The 20,310-nt window shown below is 41.3% G+C and overlaps 1 protein-coding gene across 3 annotated transcripts; it reads right to left on the bottom strand.

Moving 5' to 3' along the window:
* Positions 1-942: 942 nt before the first annotated feature.
* Positions 943-18,956, bottom strand: DDX47 (DEAD-box helicase 47). Of its 3 annotated transcripts, XM_081060854.1 has the most exons (12): positions 18,842-18,956; positions 18,053-18,146; positions 14,286-14,474; positions 13,960-14,031; positions 13,640-13,758; positions 12,978-13,049; positions 12,715-12,831; positions 12,022-12,168; positions 10,870-11,007; positions 8,785-8,855; positions 8,138-8,267; positions 943-6,765 (listed from the first exon to the last, which is right to left on the bottom strand). In XM_081060854.1, exons 1-12 carry the CDS (start codon positions 18,923-18,925, stop codon positions 6,634-6,636), a joined length of 1,365 nt encoding a protein of 454 aa, XP_080916980.1. In that variant the 5' UTR covers positions 18,926-18,956; the 3' UTR covers positions 943-6,633. The 3 variants fall into 3 exon arrangements, with proteins under 3 accessions (XP_080916980.1, XP_080916982.1, XP_080916981.1); XM_081060856.1 differs by lacking the exons at positions 18,053-18,146; positions 18,842-18,956 and adding an exon at positions 15,071-16,644 and having other exon boundaries at positions 4,511-6,765; XM_081060855.1 differs by lacking the exons at positions 18,053-18,146; positions 18,842-18,956 and adding an exon at positions 16,213-16,586 and having other exon boundaries at positions 4,511-6,765.
* Positions 18,957-20,310: the final 1,354 nt, after the last annotated feature.

The raw sequence follows: 20,310 nt of genomic DNA, 5'->3' as shown, positions 1-20,310 counted from the left end.
GGCATTGGATTGAATAGCTTGGGTTAGAGAGTTCCTAAGAGGTCAGGTATGGAGCAGGAGTAGACTCGTCCCCAAAAGGAATGTTGGGAGGAAAGAGCCAGCACGGAAACAGAGGAGTGGAGGTAGCCCAGTATCTCTGACCACACCTGACTGCTGCTAATAGTCTTTCAGCACTAGGGGGACAATTCCCCACCACTTGGAGCTGAAAGACTTGTCTTTAGGACAGAACCAACAAACGGATGGCTCACCAGCTGACTAGCACCACGCATATTTGATGGAGCAGTGAGAGCTGTGGACAAAGCTTACTTGATGGAGTTAGAGACAATGGAAAGGGATTAAGTAAGGGCTCTGAGAATTGAACAGTACTTCTAGGTTACAGACTGGGGTGAAGGTTGGGGGAGGGCATAAACAGAGGGCAGTGGCTTCATCAAAATCCCAGAAGGAAAGGGCAGACTTTGAAAAGAACAAAGCTGCTTGTAGGAGAAAAGGTGAAAACACTGCATGGGACTGTGAAGAAGAGATAATAGTGGAACGCAACCTGTTCTTTTACTGTATCTGAACTTCAGTTTATTTCAGTTTCCCAGTCTCCATCTTCCGGGACAACCTAGTAGATCTTGAAGGCTGACACCCTTCAAATACCTGTAAGTAGTTCTCATACCCACCTTGACCCCCACCCCTTTGTCACTGTGGGCCAAACATTACACAAAGAGCTTTTTAAATCAGCCACTGCGTCTGTCACTGCTCACTGCTAATAATCACTGCTCAAAATGAAAACTTCCCATTCAGGGGTATCTTTTCTTCCTTCTGCCATCTAGTGGTGGAAATGAAAATGTCATATTCGCTAACTTGGCTCTTCCTGACTTGTGGGAAGAGGTTGGAATCTGAAAGCTCCTTGTGTAATACTTATTTGTTATGCGGAAGATATTTTTCCAAACAAAAAAATGTATTATAAAAGATGGTTTAATCATTCATTCAACAAGCACTTACTGAATAACATAACATGAAATTTATACGCACATAAACATAGTGTACATAGTATGTATAGAGGCATGAAATCCAATTTGGCTTCCAATTTTTACTTAGCCCCTTGACACCTGTCCGACCTGGGCAAGCCACTTAGCCACTCTTCATCTGTGATAACAGTAATAATAATGATAATTATAATGGCTAACACTTATTAATCATTATGATGAGCCACAGTGCCGTTCATTTAAACCTCACAACCCTGTAAGGTAGGTATAGTACCGTTTCTCCAGGTAAGGAGACTGAAACACGAAGAGGTTGAATAACTAACTGGCCCTAGGTCTCACAGCTAGTAAGGAGCAGATCTGACAGTCTGGCTCCAAAGTTCCTAATAGCAACAATGATATCCACCTTTCAGGATTGTTCGAGGAACTAGAGGCAACACACGTAAAGCTGTCGACACAGAGTACAGTTCAGAAAAATGACAAATTCTAAACATTCTCTGTGTGTTGGACCCTGCACGATCTTAGTTACACTGTGAATGAGCTGTGGCAAGCATGGCTGCTCCCTAAGCAAGCACGATCACAGTACAATGCTAAGATTGATTCAGTTAAGAGTTCAGCAAAGACGGCATCTGCCTTTTTTCTCTTCTGTATTGTCTTCCACATACCTGGCACAGGTGCTGGAATATACCGTGTTTCCCCGAAAATAAGACCTAGCTGGACTATCAGCTCTAATGCATCTTTTGGAGCAAACATTAATATAAGACCCGGTCTTTTAAATAGTAAATTAAGACCAGGTCTAACATTAATTTTTGCTCCGAAACATGCATTAGAGCTGATGGTCCGGCTGGGTCTTATTTTCGGGGAAACAGTATAGCAGGGAGGAAGTGCTGGAAGGAATAGAATTTAAAAATAAAACTAGGTTCAAGAGTCTGAGTGAGATGGATAGATGGTCTTATTCCCCTATTAACAAATCAGAGACCTGGAGGTTCAGTAACTCTCACACAAGATCACAAAGAAACAGAGTGAACAGGTCTCGACTAACACTTCCCCGCACTTTGCTGAACTCTCCCATTCCTCTGGTTCATGAAGGGCAGTATTTTTTAGAAGGTATCAAGTGGAAGGATAGCTAAAGGCAGATAAAAACTTCAATACCAGCAGACATCAGGGCCCACATCCTAGAGATTACATGGTCTTTACATGAGCCCATTTTCTTCCTGTCTCTTCCATTTGGCACGAATCAGCTCTTTACTCTAGGTGAGACTGTTCAGTGCCATTTCTCAGAGTTCAGGTTTCTGCAGTTATTTTTAGCTGGAGTTTTACTGCATACCTGGGACAGGTGAGGCATGAAAAGGAATGTGGGTGTGGGTAACCCTTGAATTTCTAGTGCTAAGGTCTGGGTCTCTTGTCATTCCAGCCAAAGTGGGGTGACTCACACCCTGATTCATTATCTGCCCTCAGGCTAGATTTCACCTTAAGAACTAGGTGGATTAAAACTCCTTGTAAATTCTCTAATTTTGTATTCAAGTCTCTGGAACATACTTTCTTGATGTTATTTTGTTACCTGCTTTTGATAAATTGGAGGCCTTCATTTTCTGTAACCAATACCACTGCCTGTGGTTCTTTCTGGTCCCATTTCCCAGGCCTTGGAAGGACCTGGGGAAGACAGAGTATCTGATTTAGATTTTTTTGATATATCTGCAGGTTAGAAGTTGGAAAACACTGGCTGTTAAGCCAGATGTCGTTATAAAGTCAGCCAAGTTGTAGGATATTCATTACATTTTTTAGGGGCTGAGAATCGTGATCTAGTTGAGTCTAGACCCCTCCTGGCAACCACTGGAATCCCCTCAGAGTGCCCTTAAATTCGCGTGCCTGGAATTCTAGGCCTGCCGCCTGGAATAGCCTAACTGAAACCTGCTCACTGGGTGCTAGGAACCCGCCAAAAGGTGCAGGTGTTTTCATCTCACCTTCGCTCTGTACAGAAGACGTAAAACCAGTCTAGCTAGCATCATGAATCCATGATACAATGAATACTACATAAAGTCGCTGCATGATTCAGGTGAGAAATAAGGGGAAGTTTTTCTCTGGGCCAGCATTACATTATTATTGAATATGCACTGTAAGTCTTAAGTCAGGTTGTTTGCAATCGAGAAAGGGTGAGAGGTTGGTTGGTTGTTTGAAGCTGTTTCTTATATCAAGAAAAGCGAACTAAAGAATTATGCCTAGACAGGAGGGAATAGGAGAAGAAAGGCCAGAGACCTCCTTCCCTACTCCTAAATTAGAGCCTTTCGTACCTTGACTGCAAAGACAACTTACATTTTATTTAAGAGAGGTCAGTTTAAACATCAATATTTCTACCCCTCCCCCCATTTCTAAAACCTGTCTCCTGCCTTTTCTCCATTCTCCTTGTAATCAACTCTACCATTCTATTCCGCAATGCGATCTTAAACCCCAAAGAACGTAGGAGTCCACAAAGTTTGTACTGGGTTGAACAGTGTACCCTCAGAGTTCACATCGACCCGGACCCCAGAATGTGACCTTGTTTGGAAATAGGGTCTTTGTGGATATACAGTTCACCCTTGAACACAGGAGTTAGGGGTGCAACCTACCCAAGTCAAAGTTAATCTACATATAACTTTGACTCCCCCCCAAATTAACTACTCGTCCCTTGGTATCCATGGGGAATTGGTTCCAGGAAACCCCCCAAATACCAAAATCCGCAGAAGCTCAAATCCCTCACATAAAATGGTATAGAATGCATACAGTTGGGCCACAACATCCATGGATTCCCAACCATGGATCGAAAATACTGTTTTCAATCCAGTTAGTTGATTCCACAGATGCGAAACCTGGGGATACAGAGGTCCAACAGTTAATTTATTGAAAAACATCTGAGTGTTAAGTGGACCTGTGCAGATCAAACCCATGTTGCTCATGGGTCAACTGTTAATTATTAGGGTGATGCAAAGGTAATTGCAGTTTAACAGGTTAAAAATAACTGCAAAAACCGCAATTACTTTTGCACCAACCTAATAGTCAACATGAGGTCAAACTGGGTTAAGGTGTACCCCAAATCCAATGCCTGGTATCCTTGTAAGAAGGCCCCGTGAAGACACACAATGCTTATGTGAAGATGGAGGCAGAGATTGGGGTTATGTTGCCATGAGCCACGAAACACCAACTGCCAGCAACCACCGGAAGCTAGGAAGCATTGAGGAAAGATTCTTCTCCAGGTTTCAGATGGAGCAGGGCCTTCCGACGCCTCGATCTCAGACTTACAGCCTCCAGCACTCGGAGGCAGTAAGTTTCTGCTGTTTTAAGCCACCCAGTTTGTGGTACTTTGCTACAGCAGCCCGAGGAAACTAATACGCACCTCACTAAAGGTTTCAGAAGTGAGACTTCACACCTTGCCTTAGCGGATAAGAGAGCATAAAGAGTAGCTCTGCTACACATCTGTTATCCTTGTGGAGCATCTAATAAAATGTTCCGCTCACTAATCTGGAAAAAAAAAAGCTCTGAATAACGGCACAAACCCACAACGGTGTCCTCGTTTACTAATGGGTCATATTCATTTATTTCTGTGCCTCATGCCCTTCACAAAGACATCTTTGCTTGTTCTGTTTGGGACTGTAGTTTGTGGGCTGGACCCACTAATACACTTGAAGACACACCGTTCCTATTTCTTCCCATAATGTCCCATCTTCCCAGCCTAGGAAATCATAATTAAGTATATACTTTAGAGACAACAACTAAGCTTTAGAGCAGTAGTTTCAAGCTTTTTAGTCTCCCCAGAAATATGCACATACCTCAGGGGTCCAGACCCTCAGTGAGAGACCCTGCCTATTTAGGAAGTTCAGACTCCTTCAGGGTAATTCTTCATCCATCTTACCCACTACCCACACCCCATTCAATTTCAGCTTGCTTCTGTGGTCCTCCAGTGAGTTGAAACAGCAACTTTCTATTTGCTTTCACCCACTGGCTCAGAGAGAGAGCTGCCATTATTCTAAGCCTCCCTAAAGAGTCACATTAAGAAAATGTAACATTAGTGAGAATTAGCTTCCAATGGTAGGCACAACTCATAACAAATAGTTACAAGTATGGCCTTCACTCAAAACATTTGTCTCTCCTTCTACCCTTTTTCTCCTCTCCTTTTTTACTGCCTTCTGGCTGTTCTAATTTATCCTTCACTCAAATGCACCATAATGGGTAGCAATGAAATGTGGAGCAAACTAAACAACAAAATAAGCCACGTGTTAGGTTCCAATTAACTTTAAATGCCTTATCCACGGGCACCCATCGTAGGATACATGTGGCAGAAAGCACCCTACCCCCTATATTTACAAAGATCTTCCTGCAATCAACAGTTCACACCTGACTACCAGGGAATTTTACTGACATCTACTTTTCACTTCTCACCGGACACTGTGACTCTAAGAAACACAATCCTTGAACCATGCACTTTTCCATTACGATGAACATGGAAAGTTTCTCTTCTGCCAAAACTCATTCTCAATCTTAAACCACTGGAATCGCTTCACCTAGTTCTGCCGCTTCAGACACACCCTCTTCTAATAAAACTGCTATATTCGATAAAAATGACTAGGCATCTCCCATGTGCAAAAGCCCTCAGAGCACATGACTGCGAAGCTCAGTCGTTTCTGATGTCCATCAACTCCCCCCGGCCCCACCGGTTCCTGCAGTGACCATGTCCACTTCCTCCCCAGGAGCTGATGGCCAGCTTTACATCTTCTGAATTAAATCAACCAATAGATGGGGACAAAAAAAAGGAAATAGTGTTCAGTGGGCACCAATGACAGTGGATGAAATTGAGTCTTGAGATTCCCCTGTATTTGTGATGCTTCCTGATTTTACTCTAGTCACCTAGGGATAAGAGTCTATGTAAGAAACTAGTCTTCCTAACCACCTACTTAATCCAAGAAGCCAGGGAAGTGAATCTATTTAGGAATCTAAGAGACACTATAGTCTTACTTATGGACTTTGCTCCATCCCCAAGGAAACACAACCAACCTCCTTTCAAGTAGAACTTCCTGTCAAAGCCATCCATCATTTTGTTCCTTTGCCGATTAATTTTTAAAGTCATATTAAAGTTTATCTTAAATTAAGGACACCAATGAATCTGCCCTGTAACAGCCACAGTCAGTTTCTTACCTATGAACAAGATCTTAGTTAAATCTATAGTCCTTTAACCTATAAGGTGTTCAAGAAGTTTGAATCTTTTACAACTAATATTTAAATTTATTATTTCACATTCAGTCTAATGAAGCACAAGCTGAGATTGCTTAAGTATCACCATTTTATAAATGGAGAAGCTTCTTTCCTTTACAATTACAGGTCAAGTGTTTCAATCTTGATGTGTAGCTGAAAACAGCAAAAGGTCTGTGTGAAGTAACAGAGCACCTCCTACTCATGTCATGAGCAGGGAACCGAAGCTGAACAGTAGTCATCTGACACGAGCACTGCAAAAACCATTCTGCAGAATGAAACTCCAACACATGGAAAGGGGAGTAAGTACTGAATCGGCTGAGCAGGTTCTGGACATAATTCTGAAAGATTTCAGTCCGAAGGACTCTGTTGGAGGAGATTTCTTTCTCTTCTTTAATCCCCTTTTACAGAACAGAAGGCAGAAATCAAGTCTTTATAGAAGAGATTAACGGCCTTTCCGTTTCTTCATTTTTCCTCCCGCCACCTTGTTCCTGACGCCAATAGCCTCCTCTGTGTCATCGCCGTCCCCAGGAGCTTCCCGTGGACGTTTCTTCTTTTCTCCATGCTCCCTCAACTCCTGCAAGAAAACACAAAGGAGAGGGTCAAAAATGAACTACTGTCATTGAGGGTGACACATCCTGGTCTCCCCTGCTTAAAATCAAACACTGAGGAACGCCCCAAGACTTCACATTGGGAAAGGAATAAAACCAAAATTCTAATACACAAAAAATAGTAACCAAAGACATGGAAATTAAAACCATAAGCTATTATTTTCACATGGCAGACTAGCAAAGATTTAAGAGCATGGCAATGCCTAGTGCTGGTCAAGGCATGAGAACAATCACACATCCTGTCGCTGACAATATAAACTGCTATTGCTTTTCTAAAGGAGTAATGGGGCATTCTGTCTAAATTCGAATTTTAACTATATATATATATATATATATATATATATATATATATATATATATATACACACACCTCAGCCCAACAATTCTACTTCTAGGATTTTACTCTAAGGAAACAAGACAAGTATGCAAAGCTGTATATCCTAGATGTTCACCCCAGCCAGTACTAGTTAAAATACAAAAAATACTGAAAAAACAATCAATGTAAATCATGCTACATAGTCATAACAGAATTCTTTGTAACCATTATAAAATGATCATATGGATCCATATTTGCTGAAATCAAAAGCTACTAATCATATAAATTAGATAAAGTCTAATTATGGCTAACGGGAAAAAATAGCCAAAGGTTACCAGCGATTCTCTGTGGGAGGTGGCTTATGTGTTTCACTCACGCTTTTAATCTTTCCTGTATTTTCTGAATCTTCCCCCAATGCACATGCAATACTTTTATAAACAAAAATACTAAACAAAGAATTCCATGTTGGAAGAAAAACAAAAACAAGTGTACGTTTCAGCTACTCAGAAGGCACCCATTTCCCATCCCTCAGACCAGAACTCCGAGGAGCAGAGAGCACTTAGTTGCAAGCACTCTCCTTTAGAATCTTCTCATCTCCAATACATAGTTGCTACCATTAGCAACTATGCAGTTTATAGCAGCTTATCTGGTGCTCATAAAACCACCCTGTGAGTATTATTCCCAATTCACAGGTCAGGTAAGGATTCTGAGAGGTCAGGCACTGCCCCAGCTCACAGCTGGTCTTCTGATCTCAAGTCCAAAAGTTTCCTTGTCACGTGTGAAAACACAAGCAGCAGCTAAGAATGTGGTCACTGTGGTCAGACTGAGTCCAAACCCTGATTCAACCACTTAGTTGTATGGCCTAATGATGGGCCTCCATCTCTCTTTAGCATGCTCATCTTAAATTTGGAATAAACTATCCCTCAGCCTCTGCAGTTTATTGGGAGGATTAATGCAATACAGTTTTTGGCACACAGTTAATAGCATTTGCACAGAAGCTGGGGAAACAATAAGCTGCATACCATTCGGGCAAATCTTTGGGCTTCAGTCACACGTTCTGTCAGCATCATAACCTCATCATCCTCTGTTGGAAAGACGGGCAGTTTCTTCCCAATTAATTGTTCTATGCGCTGGAAGAGTTCCACATCATATCTGAGGAAGGAAAATCAGCATGGCTTTGGTTGACTGACAATGCAAATGTCAGCCCATTCTCAAAATGTATGGAGTCTATTGTTCCTTTTCAGACACTGATTAAACGCAATTGTCTGCACATAGCCCATTAGAAAATCACCCAACATAGTCTTGACTCCCAGGAAAGACTTGGGTGCACAAAATATGTTCCTTTAAAAACAAAATCACAAACAGTTATTCTAACTCTCTGAGTTGAGGGAAAGGTCACTGCTCTCCAGCTCCAGCAGTCAGAAGAAATAAGAGGGTTGCTTTCTCCTTGTATATGCCAAATACTACATTAGCTTTTTTACATATATATCTCCAATCTTTAATCTTTACGAAATCCCTGCTAGGTACGTATTACTATTTCCATTTTTAAAAATGATGAAAATGGGGTGAGGGAGGTTAAGTAATTATTATAGTAAATGGCAGAGTCAGGTTCCAAGTCAGTCTGCTCTTTTCTCTACACAACTCTGCCCCTGAAGTCCCATTTACTTACTGTGTGACAAAGGTAATAGACTTTCCAGAGCGCCCAGCTCGAGCTGTTCGACCTACTCGATGGATGTAATCCTGAAACAAAAAGAGTCAATAAATTTGAGTTATACGGAATATACATAAAAAACTAGTATGTGAAGTCTTATCGCAAACCTCCGAAAGAAAACAGATTTGTATTGAAACACGAAGAAAAATGGATTAGGCAATTTGTTGAGATAAATCTACTTCATCTTTTTTATTCTCTTTGCAGCACCAAATGAACCCCATTTTTTCATTTCCTTTATAGAGAGACAGACACAGCATTAGCATTGGATCAGAGGCAGACCTGGGTCAAAGCTTTGGTTTTACCACCACCAGCCACACAACTGTCCGCAAGTCACATAAACTCTCTGAACCTCAGTTTCTATCTATAAGACAGGGGTAGAAATGCAGTTATTGTAACAGTCAAATGAGGCAGCGCCGTGTCTACAGCAGTTAAGTACAAAGCCAAGAGATACCAGCTGTTCTCAACCAGAGGCGGTTTTGTACTCCCCAGGGAACATTTGGAAAAGTCTGGAAACGTATCTGATTGCCACAATGTCACCTGTGGGTAGAGGCCAGGAATGCTGCTATGCCTCCTATAATGCAATGGACAGTCCCCACAACAAAGAATTCACTGGCCCCAAATGTTAGTAGTGCCAAAGTTGAGAAAACCTGAGACACACTAAGAACCACAAGCTGTCACTTCTAAAGTAATGAGACCGATAAATATCAGCGTGTGCTGCATCTGTCCCTATGACTGTGAGGATTGAATACCTCTGTCTTTATTCACATTTATTAATATCATATCCACAGACGTGCAAAATGATGAGAATGAATAAATAAGGCGCTTCCCCAGTTTTTGATACTTGACTAAATCAAAGACCAAAAACAAAACAAAAATATTGTAACTAAGGAAAGACAGAAAACATTTCATTAAGAAATACACTCTGGATATAATGGAATATTACTCAGCAATGAGACAAGAATTAAATCTTGCCATTTAAGATTTAATTTATTGCCATTTATAGATAGATGGACACTGAGGGGATCATGCTAAGTGAAATACGTCAGACAGAGACAAACAAAATACCATATACTGTATTTTGCTATGTATAATGTGCATTTTGCCCAAATTTGTGAGGGAAAAATAAGGATGCACATTATACATTGGTAGTACTAATTCCGTATCTATATAAATGTTTTTAATTCTTTTATTTATGCTTGAGTTAAAAGTGTAACTCTAGAAATCAATGACAATATTCATACACAAAATGATACCTAGAATATGATGGTTTTGTTGAACTTACGACGAACTTCCAACGATGAAGATCTTTTGACCTTCTATGATGCATAAATATCGTAAATTTATTACCAGTACATAAAATTTCTTGTACCTTGTATGTGTGTGTTTTGTAATTACTTGTTTTACATAAAATTTTTTGTACCATAATGTTAAAAAATAAATGCTAAAATTACTTTAATACAAAAAAAAGTACCTAAATGTAAACAAATGTTTAATTAAAAAATTAAAACGAAAGATTTTTTTTCCCTAAATGTTTGGGCCAAAAATGTGGGTGTGCACTATACACAGGAGTGCACTATACATGGCAAAATATGGTGATCTTGCTTATATATGCAATCTAAAAACAAAAACAAAAACTGAGCTCCAATACATAAAACAGATTTGGTGGTTGCCAAAGGTGGGGAGTGGAGAGTGGGAAAGTAAAATGGGTAAAGGGGAGTCAAAAAGTACAAATTTCCAGTTATAAAATAAGTTAAGTCCTGGGCATGTAACGTATAGCATGGTGACTATAGTTAATAATACTGTATTACATATTTAAAAATTGCTGAGAGATCTTAAAAGTTCTCATCACAAGAAAAAAATTTTTAACTACGTGTGGTGATGAATGTTAACTTATTGTGATAATTTTGCAATATACAAATATTGAATCATGTCATATACCTAAAACATAATATTATATGTCAATTTTACCTCTATAAAAAAAAAAAGAAAGAAAGAAAAAAATATATTTTGGGACTAGAAAGTCAGGTCAGCCACAGGACTCACCTTGGAATGGGTCGGAATGTCAAAGTTGACAACTACATCCACATGAGGTATGTCCAAACCCCGGCTTGCAACGTCAGTTGCTAGAAGAATGGAACGAGCCTTTGCCTTAAATTTATTAAGGGATCCTAGGCGCTTGCTCTGAGATGATGAAGGAAAGAAATGAAAATAATTAAGGAATCTTGGAATCCAAGACATATGGACCAGACACAATAAATTAGAGACAGAAATTTTTAAAAGCATTCTTCCCCCTAAGTCCAGACTGGACTTCACAGATCAAAAGGAAACATGGAAGCAACAAAAAATATTTAAGACTAAGGCTAGAAAATGCTAATGTGAAGTAGAGATTGCTTGACATGATAGAAAGATAATTGGGAAATTATTTATTAAAAGTCATTAGATGGGGGGTGGGTGATGAGGGTAAAGGGGATCAAATATATGGTGATGGAAGGAGAACTGACTCTGGGTGGTGAACACACAATAGGATTTATAGATAATGTAATACAGAATTGTACACCTGAAGTCTATGTAAATTTACTAACAATTGTCACCCCAATAAATTTAATAAAAAAAAGAAAAAAAAGTCATTAGAGGCCAGAGAACCACTACCGTGTTTCCCCAAAAATATGACCTAGCAGGACTATCAGCTCTAACGAGTCTTTTGGAGCAAAAATTAATATAAGACCCAGTGTTATGTTATGTTGTTATGTTATATTACATTATATGTTATATTACATTACATTACATTACATTACATCACGTTATGTTGTATTATACCCAGTCTTATGTTACATTATGTTATATATGACCCTGTCTTTAATAATAAGACCGGGTCTTATTAATTTTTGCTCCAAAAGATGCATTAGAGCTGATGGTCCGGCTAGGTCTTATTTTCAAGGAAACACGATATCACCAGCAGGGCTAAAGAGACCAATTCCCACACCAGACAACTGCCCACGGGACACCCTGATCTGGGCCTCTCGCTGTCCTGAACGGAGGAAGCAGGCATCTAGAGCAATATGTCAGAGCCCACACAATCAGAACAATTACGGGAAGATGCATTAATGTCTTGTGTTGTTACTGCATAAATCTACTGCTATAATGTTTATTTCTCATGCCACCCGTTCACCACTAATGACGCCAAAGAATCTGTACCTGACTCATCTGTCCATGGAGGGGGATGGCAGTGAATCCAAGATTTCGGAGCAGCAAAGCTGTTCTCTGAGTATTATTACAGGTGCTGCAGAATATCATAAAGGAGTTTCCAGCCAGTTCATTTAGAATATAAACCAGGTAGGTATCCTAAATTACAAACCCAAAATAATATATGTAATTGAACCTGGAAGAAAAGGTTGGAGTCCTGGGCATATAAATTACACAAAAGACTAAGCCTATTGTTGCTTTTCAACCATCCAGACCCCCAGCTGCCACCTCTGCACTCCTTAACTGGCACTATCATCCCTTCACCAGGAATTCCACATACAGCCTGAAGCCAAGCACAAGGAGATCTGTGCTCAGCAACCAAGAAAAGTCCTTCCATCAAAGCACAAGCCTAGGGTCCCTCGACTACAAAAAAGCCACATAATAAGCACACACAAGAAAAACTACCTCAAGGGTGGGGTTGGGAAGGAGTGATATCATGACTTCGTTATGGAAGTTTATTTAATTTGTGAATTCCCAGAATGTTTGACTTTATCAGCAATAACTATAATCACAGCCTGGGCCCTAAAACAAACAAGTGCTCCAATCTGTAGCACAGCTCTTAGCTAATCAAGAGTTGACACATTTTCAGATGCTTTGGTGAGGAAGGAGAGGGAGAGGCAGGAATGATCAAAGTACACACTTTACCTTGAATTTGGAGGGAATAAAAAGATAATATTGCTGTAATTTCTCAACCGTCTGGTATTTAGACGAAACAGCACATTTCACAGGATTCTTCAGTGCTGCTCGCTGCAGTTTTTGCACCTAAAGGAAAAAAAACCTGGTACTGTACACTGAAAACAGAAAGCCCCTTCTATTTTTACTATTGTTATTGTTATTACTGTTTTCACTGAATTGAATTTCATTTCAATTCTTATGAGGAAGAAAACAGAAGTGCTAGAAAATTTCACCTTCTTGGTCATGGTGGCAGAGAAGAGAAGTGTTTTCCGATCTCGGGGAATCACTTTGAGGATCTTGTCAACCTAAGGCACGAAGAAGAAAGGGTACCAATTTCACACTTAGACGGGTCACCTGCAAATCCTCTTTGTGAAGGAAACAGAGAATAGAGCAACAAACTAAATACAACACTGGGGGGGGGACTTAAAAATTCAATTCAGTTCAGCTAACATTTACTATCTGATACCACACCAGATGCTGTAAAAAAAAAAAAAAAGCGATTCAGAGAAAAGAACAGTTTAGATTAGTAGATTAGAACTAATCAAAAAGAAAAGTCAAGAATAAGTACTAACCAACTAAATAAGCTACGATGAGTAGGTCATCAAAGAGAACAGGTATTTCAAGGTTTACGGAAAAGGTCTACATCAAATTATATGGAAAAGAAAATCTGGTTTTGCTCTTTCTCATCTCTGAAACCGGAGCCAGACTACATTCTAAAGGCGATGCTGAGGCACTGACAATGGGAAGAGCACTGAGAATGACAAAGGGCAGCAGAGATGTTTAGATCGGCAGATACTGATGCAGTGCTCCGCATAGAGCAGGCGTGCAGTGAACTACATTTTGTTAACAGGGCACTGGAGATGCTCTAAGAGGAGGAAAGAAATTGAGAGCTCACCTCTGTCTCGAAATCCATATTCAATATGCGATCTGCTTCATCCATGACCAAGTATTTCAGAGCTCTTAAGTTGAAACCTTTTGTATTCTCCAAATGGTCAATCAGTCGACCAGGAGTTGCTACCGAGAAAGGTTGACAAGAGCATGTTTAGGAACCATGGAAAAAGAAAGTTACCAAGCCTCCCCCTCCTCCCCCCAAAATTAAACAGGATTAGAAAAATCCGTTCTTCAAAGTCTTTCCACACCAAGTAAGTTACACCAACACTGGTAGATTTTCTCCAATTCATCACCGCCAGGGTCCTACCTTTGTCAATCACTCACCTATTACTATATGTGGTTTTTTTGCCAGGGCCAGAGATTGGGACATTGAATCAATTCCACCTACAATCACAGCTACAGAAATAAAAAGAACAGAGAAAAAATATCCTTAAATTTTTCCACAGTTCATAGAACAGCTTTTAAAGCCAATACTGGATTTCCACTTAAATTTCTTCTTTCCTTAAATTTACCACTTACCCCCAAGCTAAAATGCCAAATCAGCTCTTTTAGATCAATAAACTTGTGCTAAAATACTTCCTTCTACTCTCATTTCACACTCATTCTCGTTGTGAAGAAACCCTAAGATTCCTTTCCTCTCAGACGCTTACCACTCTGCACTCCAATAGAAGATCCTAGGGCTTCAAACTGCTCTGAAATCTGAAAGGCCAGTTCACGGGTGGGGGTGAGAACTAAGGCAAACAAACGCTGGGGTGTCTCCAACAGCGCATTCAGAATGGGCAAAGCAAAGGCCCCCGTTTTTCCAGAGCCAGTTTCCGCCAGTCCAATGATATCACGACCTAGAAGAAAAAGAAAACAGCTACTAGCAAAGAAATTCTCTCTGCATTTCCTCCCTTTTTCTAAAATGACACAATGCTGGGCATAAAGCAGACACTGAATATTTGATGAACCGGGAGGAGAGGAAGGTTCAATAGACAGAAAACAAGGTCTCTGTCCCAGATAAGCTCAAAATCCAGGGATGAGATACACAAATACGTTATAACATAATAAGAACTTTAACATAAACCCCTGCAAAATACAGTGAGAACACAAGGAAGGAGTAACTTACTGCCCTAACGAGTCAGGAAAGGCTAACAGAGGTGATGCGTACATTAAATCCGGAAATAAGCCAAGAAGGAAAGGAAGCACATTCCTGTATGATGAGGGAGGATGGAGGCTTTAAAGCACACACAGCACGCTTAGGGAGAGTGAGAAGTAAAATGTTGCTGTAACACAGACATCTCAAGGGGAAAAGGAAGAATAAAAGGAAACACATAAGCCATGCCTAAGTTTTATGTCTTCCTCTAAGAGAGAGGAACTGAAGGATTTGAAGCAAGGAGTATCATGACCAATGCTATTCTGTAGGAAGATAAACCCTAGGAGCAAAGGAGCTTACCAGTGCAGGCCATTCGCACTGCTCCTTCTGAGGGAAGAATGTTGTAACTCCTTAAGAATAGGCCCCCATGGTTTATCTCCGATCAAGACATTACTGATAAGATTTGGAAATTAACTCCCAAGCCACGACCACTAGAACAGTGCCCAGTGGGCATGCTTCCTACTGAGAGAAGGCCCCCACTGCTGATGCTCCCATGGTTCCCTGACTGTATTACCTGCTGAGGTTGCCTTACTTAGACATTAACCCGAAAATACACCCTTTCCCTGAAGTAACCTGAATTTAACCTGAACGTGACTGTTCCTTAAACAGCCTACACAACCAAAATGCGGAACACGCAGGAGAAAGCTCAATTAGGATACCAGAGGAGCTATGATGGTGGTCTGAACTGAGGCAAGGCAGTGAGGATAGGAACAAGTGAGAATTAGAAAACAAAGAGAAAAACTTTGTTAGATTTACTTAGCGAAATCATTTGCTTAGGGCCAGACTCTATAGATTCAAGTGAAGCATTTGCAAACTGCTCATTAAAGTGAAACAAGCTCAAGAATAAGAATAAATACATTTTCCATAACCATAATCACCATAAACACATGGTGACCATGTCAGTTCCTAAGTTCCCGGTAATCTCTCACTGACTCCTATTTTCTCTGCATTAAATACAAACTTTTGACTGAAAACGTTAGGAGTAAGTTTAGAATTATTCCAACCACCTAATTTTTATTCCTTCTTCCCACCTACATCAGAGGCTAAGCAAGAAAAAGTCAGAATGCACCAGCCTTCTTTTTGTTATTTGAAAGCAACTCTGGCACTGCTGACCGCTGCGACTTCTTCCCCACCAGTGGCCGTTACACAGTCCTTACCCTCCCCGCTTCTCTCAACAAGTTGAGACTGTTTACTACCCCCTCCTCGAAACACTCTCCCTGACCTCATTTGTGTGACATTGTACTCTCATGATTGTCAACCCTCTGCTGAGCCTCCTCTCTCATCTCTCGCCTTCACCTGGCAACCTCACCCATTTCCACAGTGTCAGCTACAACCTCGTTGGACATGATGTCTATGTCCAGTTCTGGCCTCTTACTCAAGCTTTAATCCCTATATTCCAACTATGCATTAATCAAGTCAATCTCTTTAATAACTGAACTCACCTTTCCTGAAATTACTCTTCCTCCTATGCTTGCTGTTTATATCACTGGCACACCAATAATGTGTTCTAAACACCAGGGCTACAACCTTGCAATGACATTGCCCCATCCCTTGCCTTCCCCGTCAACAAAATGGTTGTAAAATTATGATGATTCTTTTTTTATAAATCACTTTCTCTTTTTCATTCTCACTACCACTACCCTAGCTATTATTTATTGCCAAAATTACTGCAGTGACCTCCTACCTCCTACCTTACACAGCTATGAGATTAATCTTTCCTTCTTTCTTTGAGGTTAATCTTTCGAGGCTATAACTCTAAGGATTTCATTCTTCTGCTAACAAATAATCTCTCAAGTTGCTCCACTGCCTATGGAGCAAAGACCAAATTCCTTTACCCAGCATTTAAGTCCTTCTGGATCCAGCCCCAATCACCTGACTGATCTTTCCCACCACTCTGTTAAGTACTTGTGAGCCTCCACCTATCCCCATGTCTTCCAGCCACGCTGGGGTTTTTTAATGCCGTTCCCTATGCCAAAAAGTCCTCCCCTCCCATCATATATACATGTATGAATCCTATTCAGTCTTCAATGTTTGGCTCAAATGTCTTTCCAACCTCCCCAGCTAAAAAAATGAAAGAAATTTTCTTTAATACATTCCAATTAGAGGTAATCTATTCTACTCCCTCAGTGCACTTTGAATGTAACTTCCTTATGTCCCTGTTCACCTTGTAATAGATTTATAATTGTTTCCTACTAGACTGCAAGCTCTTGAAGAGGGTGGAATCTTAATTCCCAGTGCTTTATACTTGTTATCAGCTACTTAGTTAAGTATTTATGGAAGAAACAAATGGAATTGCACAGAATAACTTAATTATTTTTCCACACGACAGCTCTTCAAATCATTAAAGCCAATTATCATATCTTACCCCCTAACTGTACTCTTCTCCAGACTATGTACTCAGTTCCTTTAACTGTTTGTGGCTATTCTTGATACTACACCACACTTATGGCTGCTCAGTTGGTCCCTGGAAACTGGCACCTGAACTAATTATTGTATTCTAGGTGTGTTCTAAACAGTGCAAAATAAACTAGCCCTCTGTAGGGCTAGTTCAGGAGTTTTTAACCTGGGACTTGTGGGAGAGGAAATCAGGGCAAGGGGAAATTTTTATGTGTAGATATATTTATACGTTTTTTTCTGGAAAGAAAATCTATTTGATTCTCAAAGGGATAAGAAACCCCAAAAATGTCACCCTCCTCTCATAGTAATGTAGATAACACTAATTCACTTTCTCTGAGAATCTTTATAAATTTCAGTTAATATTTCTGGGTCTCTTTACACCCACCCAAGTCCTGTAATGTTTTGGGAGTCTAAGAATAAGACTTCACCTGTATACGTATTAAAGTTCATCTTGTTAGTTTCAGTCCCATCAGCCAACACTTTAAACATTCTTCCGCAAATCTGATAAACATGTCTCACAGCACGAGCTCTCAAAACCTCTGGATACGAACGTAGCTCCCAGACACCCTTATGTAAATCTGCTGATCCATAATTTCTGGATCATTACTAAATCATTACTGATCCATAATTTCTAACAAGTTTCTTGTTAATACACGTTAATCCACTGTTTCCTTAAAGTCAGCATCTGCTGCAGACACCCCCTTATAGAAAATAAGCTCGGTAAAACTGGAGTACTTTTTCAAAAAGCCAATAAACCACAAACTTTGTATCTTTAGTGACCATATTTTTATTTCACTGAAATATGCCTCAAAAAGTCCTAAGTATTTAATTGAGTAGAACGCCGTATTCAGTCTGTACCAGGCCACCTATTTCATTTCAACCTACCTTGTAAGGCCAAAGGAATAGCTTCGATCTGGATCTTGGTGGGCTTCGTCCATCCCAACTGGTCACAAGCTTCACACAACACGTCTGTCACACCCTTAGAAGTCAGAAAAACACGCTGTAGCAGAGAACGATACACACGTGCCTTTCTCCTGATTAAACGACTGTCAGAGCCACCGTCCTGGTTACATGTGAATTCCTTACACTTGGATTCAAACGGTAGGTCTCTACTGCGCTCCTGCTCACACTCTACTCTTTATAAGGACGAGGACAGCAGCTCAAGACTTCACCAACCCTTTCTATTCACCAGGGACAAAGCCAAGTTCTTTCCATGTGCAATTTCATCTCATCCTCGATTCTATGGGGTAGTGTCCCCAGTTTGCAGATGCGGAAGGTGAGGCACAGAGGGGTAACAAGCTGCCTCTAGTGAGACTAGGTCAGAATTCATACGTGGTTTACTATCGTATTCCAAAGCCCAAAATATTTAAATAATTTTTTAAAAAAAATTTAAAAAGCCGATTCGCTGCAAGTCCGACAGAGACAAACATCACCACACCCAAAATGAAGAAAAGCGCAAACGGGGGCTCTCCAGGACGGCAGCCCTCCCACCGGCCAAACTCAGACGCCAAGGGAGCGCGTCCGGAGCTCGAGCTTCAGGAATTCTGGGGGGAACCAGAAACCCGAGCTAGGCCCCAGCTGTTTCTGCACTCCGCCAGCTGGGGCCTAAGGCAACCGGACTCTGCCTGCGCCTGGCGCTAGCAGTACAAAAAGAAGCCTGCGTCATCCCCTCACCAGGTCTTTAAACGTTTTCGTTTCTTCCTCCACCGCCGGCTGGGGCGCTTCAGATGGAGAATCGTGCTCCTCGGGCGCCGCCATGTCGTCCGCGGGCTCCGGAAGTGGCTCGGCGGCGCGCGGGACGCCGGGAAATGTAGTCGTAGTTCTCCCTTGACGGCGTGTTCTGGGCGCCCCCCTGTGGGCTGGCCGGGCTTTGCACCAGCCGACCGGGAGAGTGCGGCTTCATGGAAACGCAGTGAAAAAGATATAAGCGTGTGGACTTGTGGAATTGAGTCCAGCACAGAAGGGGCTGACCAGGGCCTCCAAACGGCCCTTTAGGCCCCTTTTAAAAAGCTTTCCTCACCTCTCACACCCGTTATGTTCCTCGCTTTTCTAACCATAGAGTTTTACACTGGTTGATATCATAGTCCTATTTATTACAATCTCATTCATTTATTAAAGTATTTGTTGAGTGCTTACCATGTGCTAGGGCTATGCTAGACGTTTAGTGATCAGGACAGCGACCTCTGCCCTCGTGAAGAAGACGGATAATACATCAGTGATCATAGATCCTTTCAAATTGTGCAAAGTGCTATGATGCAACAGAAGTAAAAATAATGGAGAGTAACGTGGGGGGTGAGCTGTGGGCATAAGGGCAAGACTGGGGAAGACCTGTCTGAAGCAGTAATGTTTCAGCTGTGACTTCGCTGATGAGCAGAAGTCCCTTTAAGAGCCCAGCGGACAGTTAGGGCAAAGGGCCTGGGAGCGTGTGGCTGGCGAGGCTGTTCCAGAAAGCAGTCTGCCACCACGGAGGCAAATCCAGCCAGTACGTGCATCCCCTGTGCCCAGCAAACACGCGCCTGTGGCCCAGCATGCAGGTTCTCACACGGTGCTGGGGTGGTCAGGGCAGCAGGATTGGGGGGGAGGGGGATGGAAGCAAGTGCTGTCTGTCACTGGGAGCGGGGAGAGTTAAAATGCCTACGGGGTGTGAACAAACATGCCCATAACAATATGGCTAGCTCTCCAAAACCTAGTTTGGAGTGAGAAAAGTATAAAACATATCGTGTACGTTTAAAATATATGCCCACAAGATATCAGCTTCTGCTGAAACACATACAAACGGAAAAATGCACTTTAAACATTTTAGAACGGTTGCTAGTAGAAGGAGAGGAATTGGGAAACAGGATAGGAGATGACACATATACAAAGCAAGAAAGGACACTTGTGATGACAACGTGCCTGGACCGGAGCACCGTCCACTCAACTCGGTGTGCCCGACTTATGGGGGGATCACTTCGTAAGTTATATAAATGTCTAACCACCATTATACCTGTGTACCTGAAATTAATATAATATTGAATGTCAACTGTAATTGGGAAATAAAAAAATTTTACAAAAAATTCAATATGCCTGAGGGCCTTCCAACCACCTGGCCAAAAAAGGCCCTGATTTAGGAATCACTGTGGTGTCTGCAACAACGAAACAAG

This window comes from Rhinolophus hipposideros (genome assembly GCF_964194185.1).
Source record: "Rhinolophus hipposideros genome assembly, chromosome: 9".
NCBI classification, from domain to species: Eukaryota; Metazoa; Chordata; class Mammalia; order Chiroptera; family Rhinolophidae; genus Rhinolophus; species Rhinolophus hipposideros.
The sequence above is the reverse complement of the archived record's forward strand: the minus strand, read 5'-3'. Positions and strand labels throughout refer to the sequence as shown.

Coding starts and splice junctions, on each gene's coding strand:
- DDX47 (XM_081060854.1), bottom strand. CDS start 18,925: ATGGCGGCGCCCGAGGAGCACGATTCTCCATCTGAAGCGCCCCAGCCG. Junction 8,268..8,784: donor TCTATTACCTTTGTCACACA/GTAAGTAAATGG, acceptor TTCCTTCCTCAG/ATATGATGTGGAACTCTTCC. Junction 6,766..8,137: donor CCCAAAGATTTGCCCGAATG/GTATGCAGCTTA, acceptor GTTTTCTTGCAG/GAGTTGAGGGAGCATGGAGA.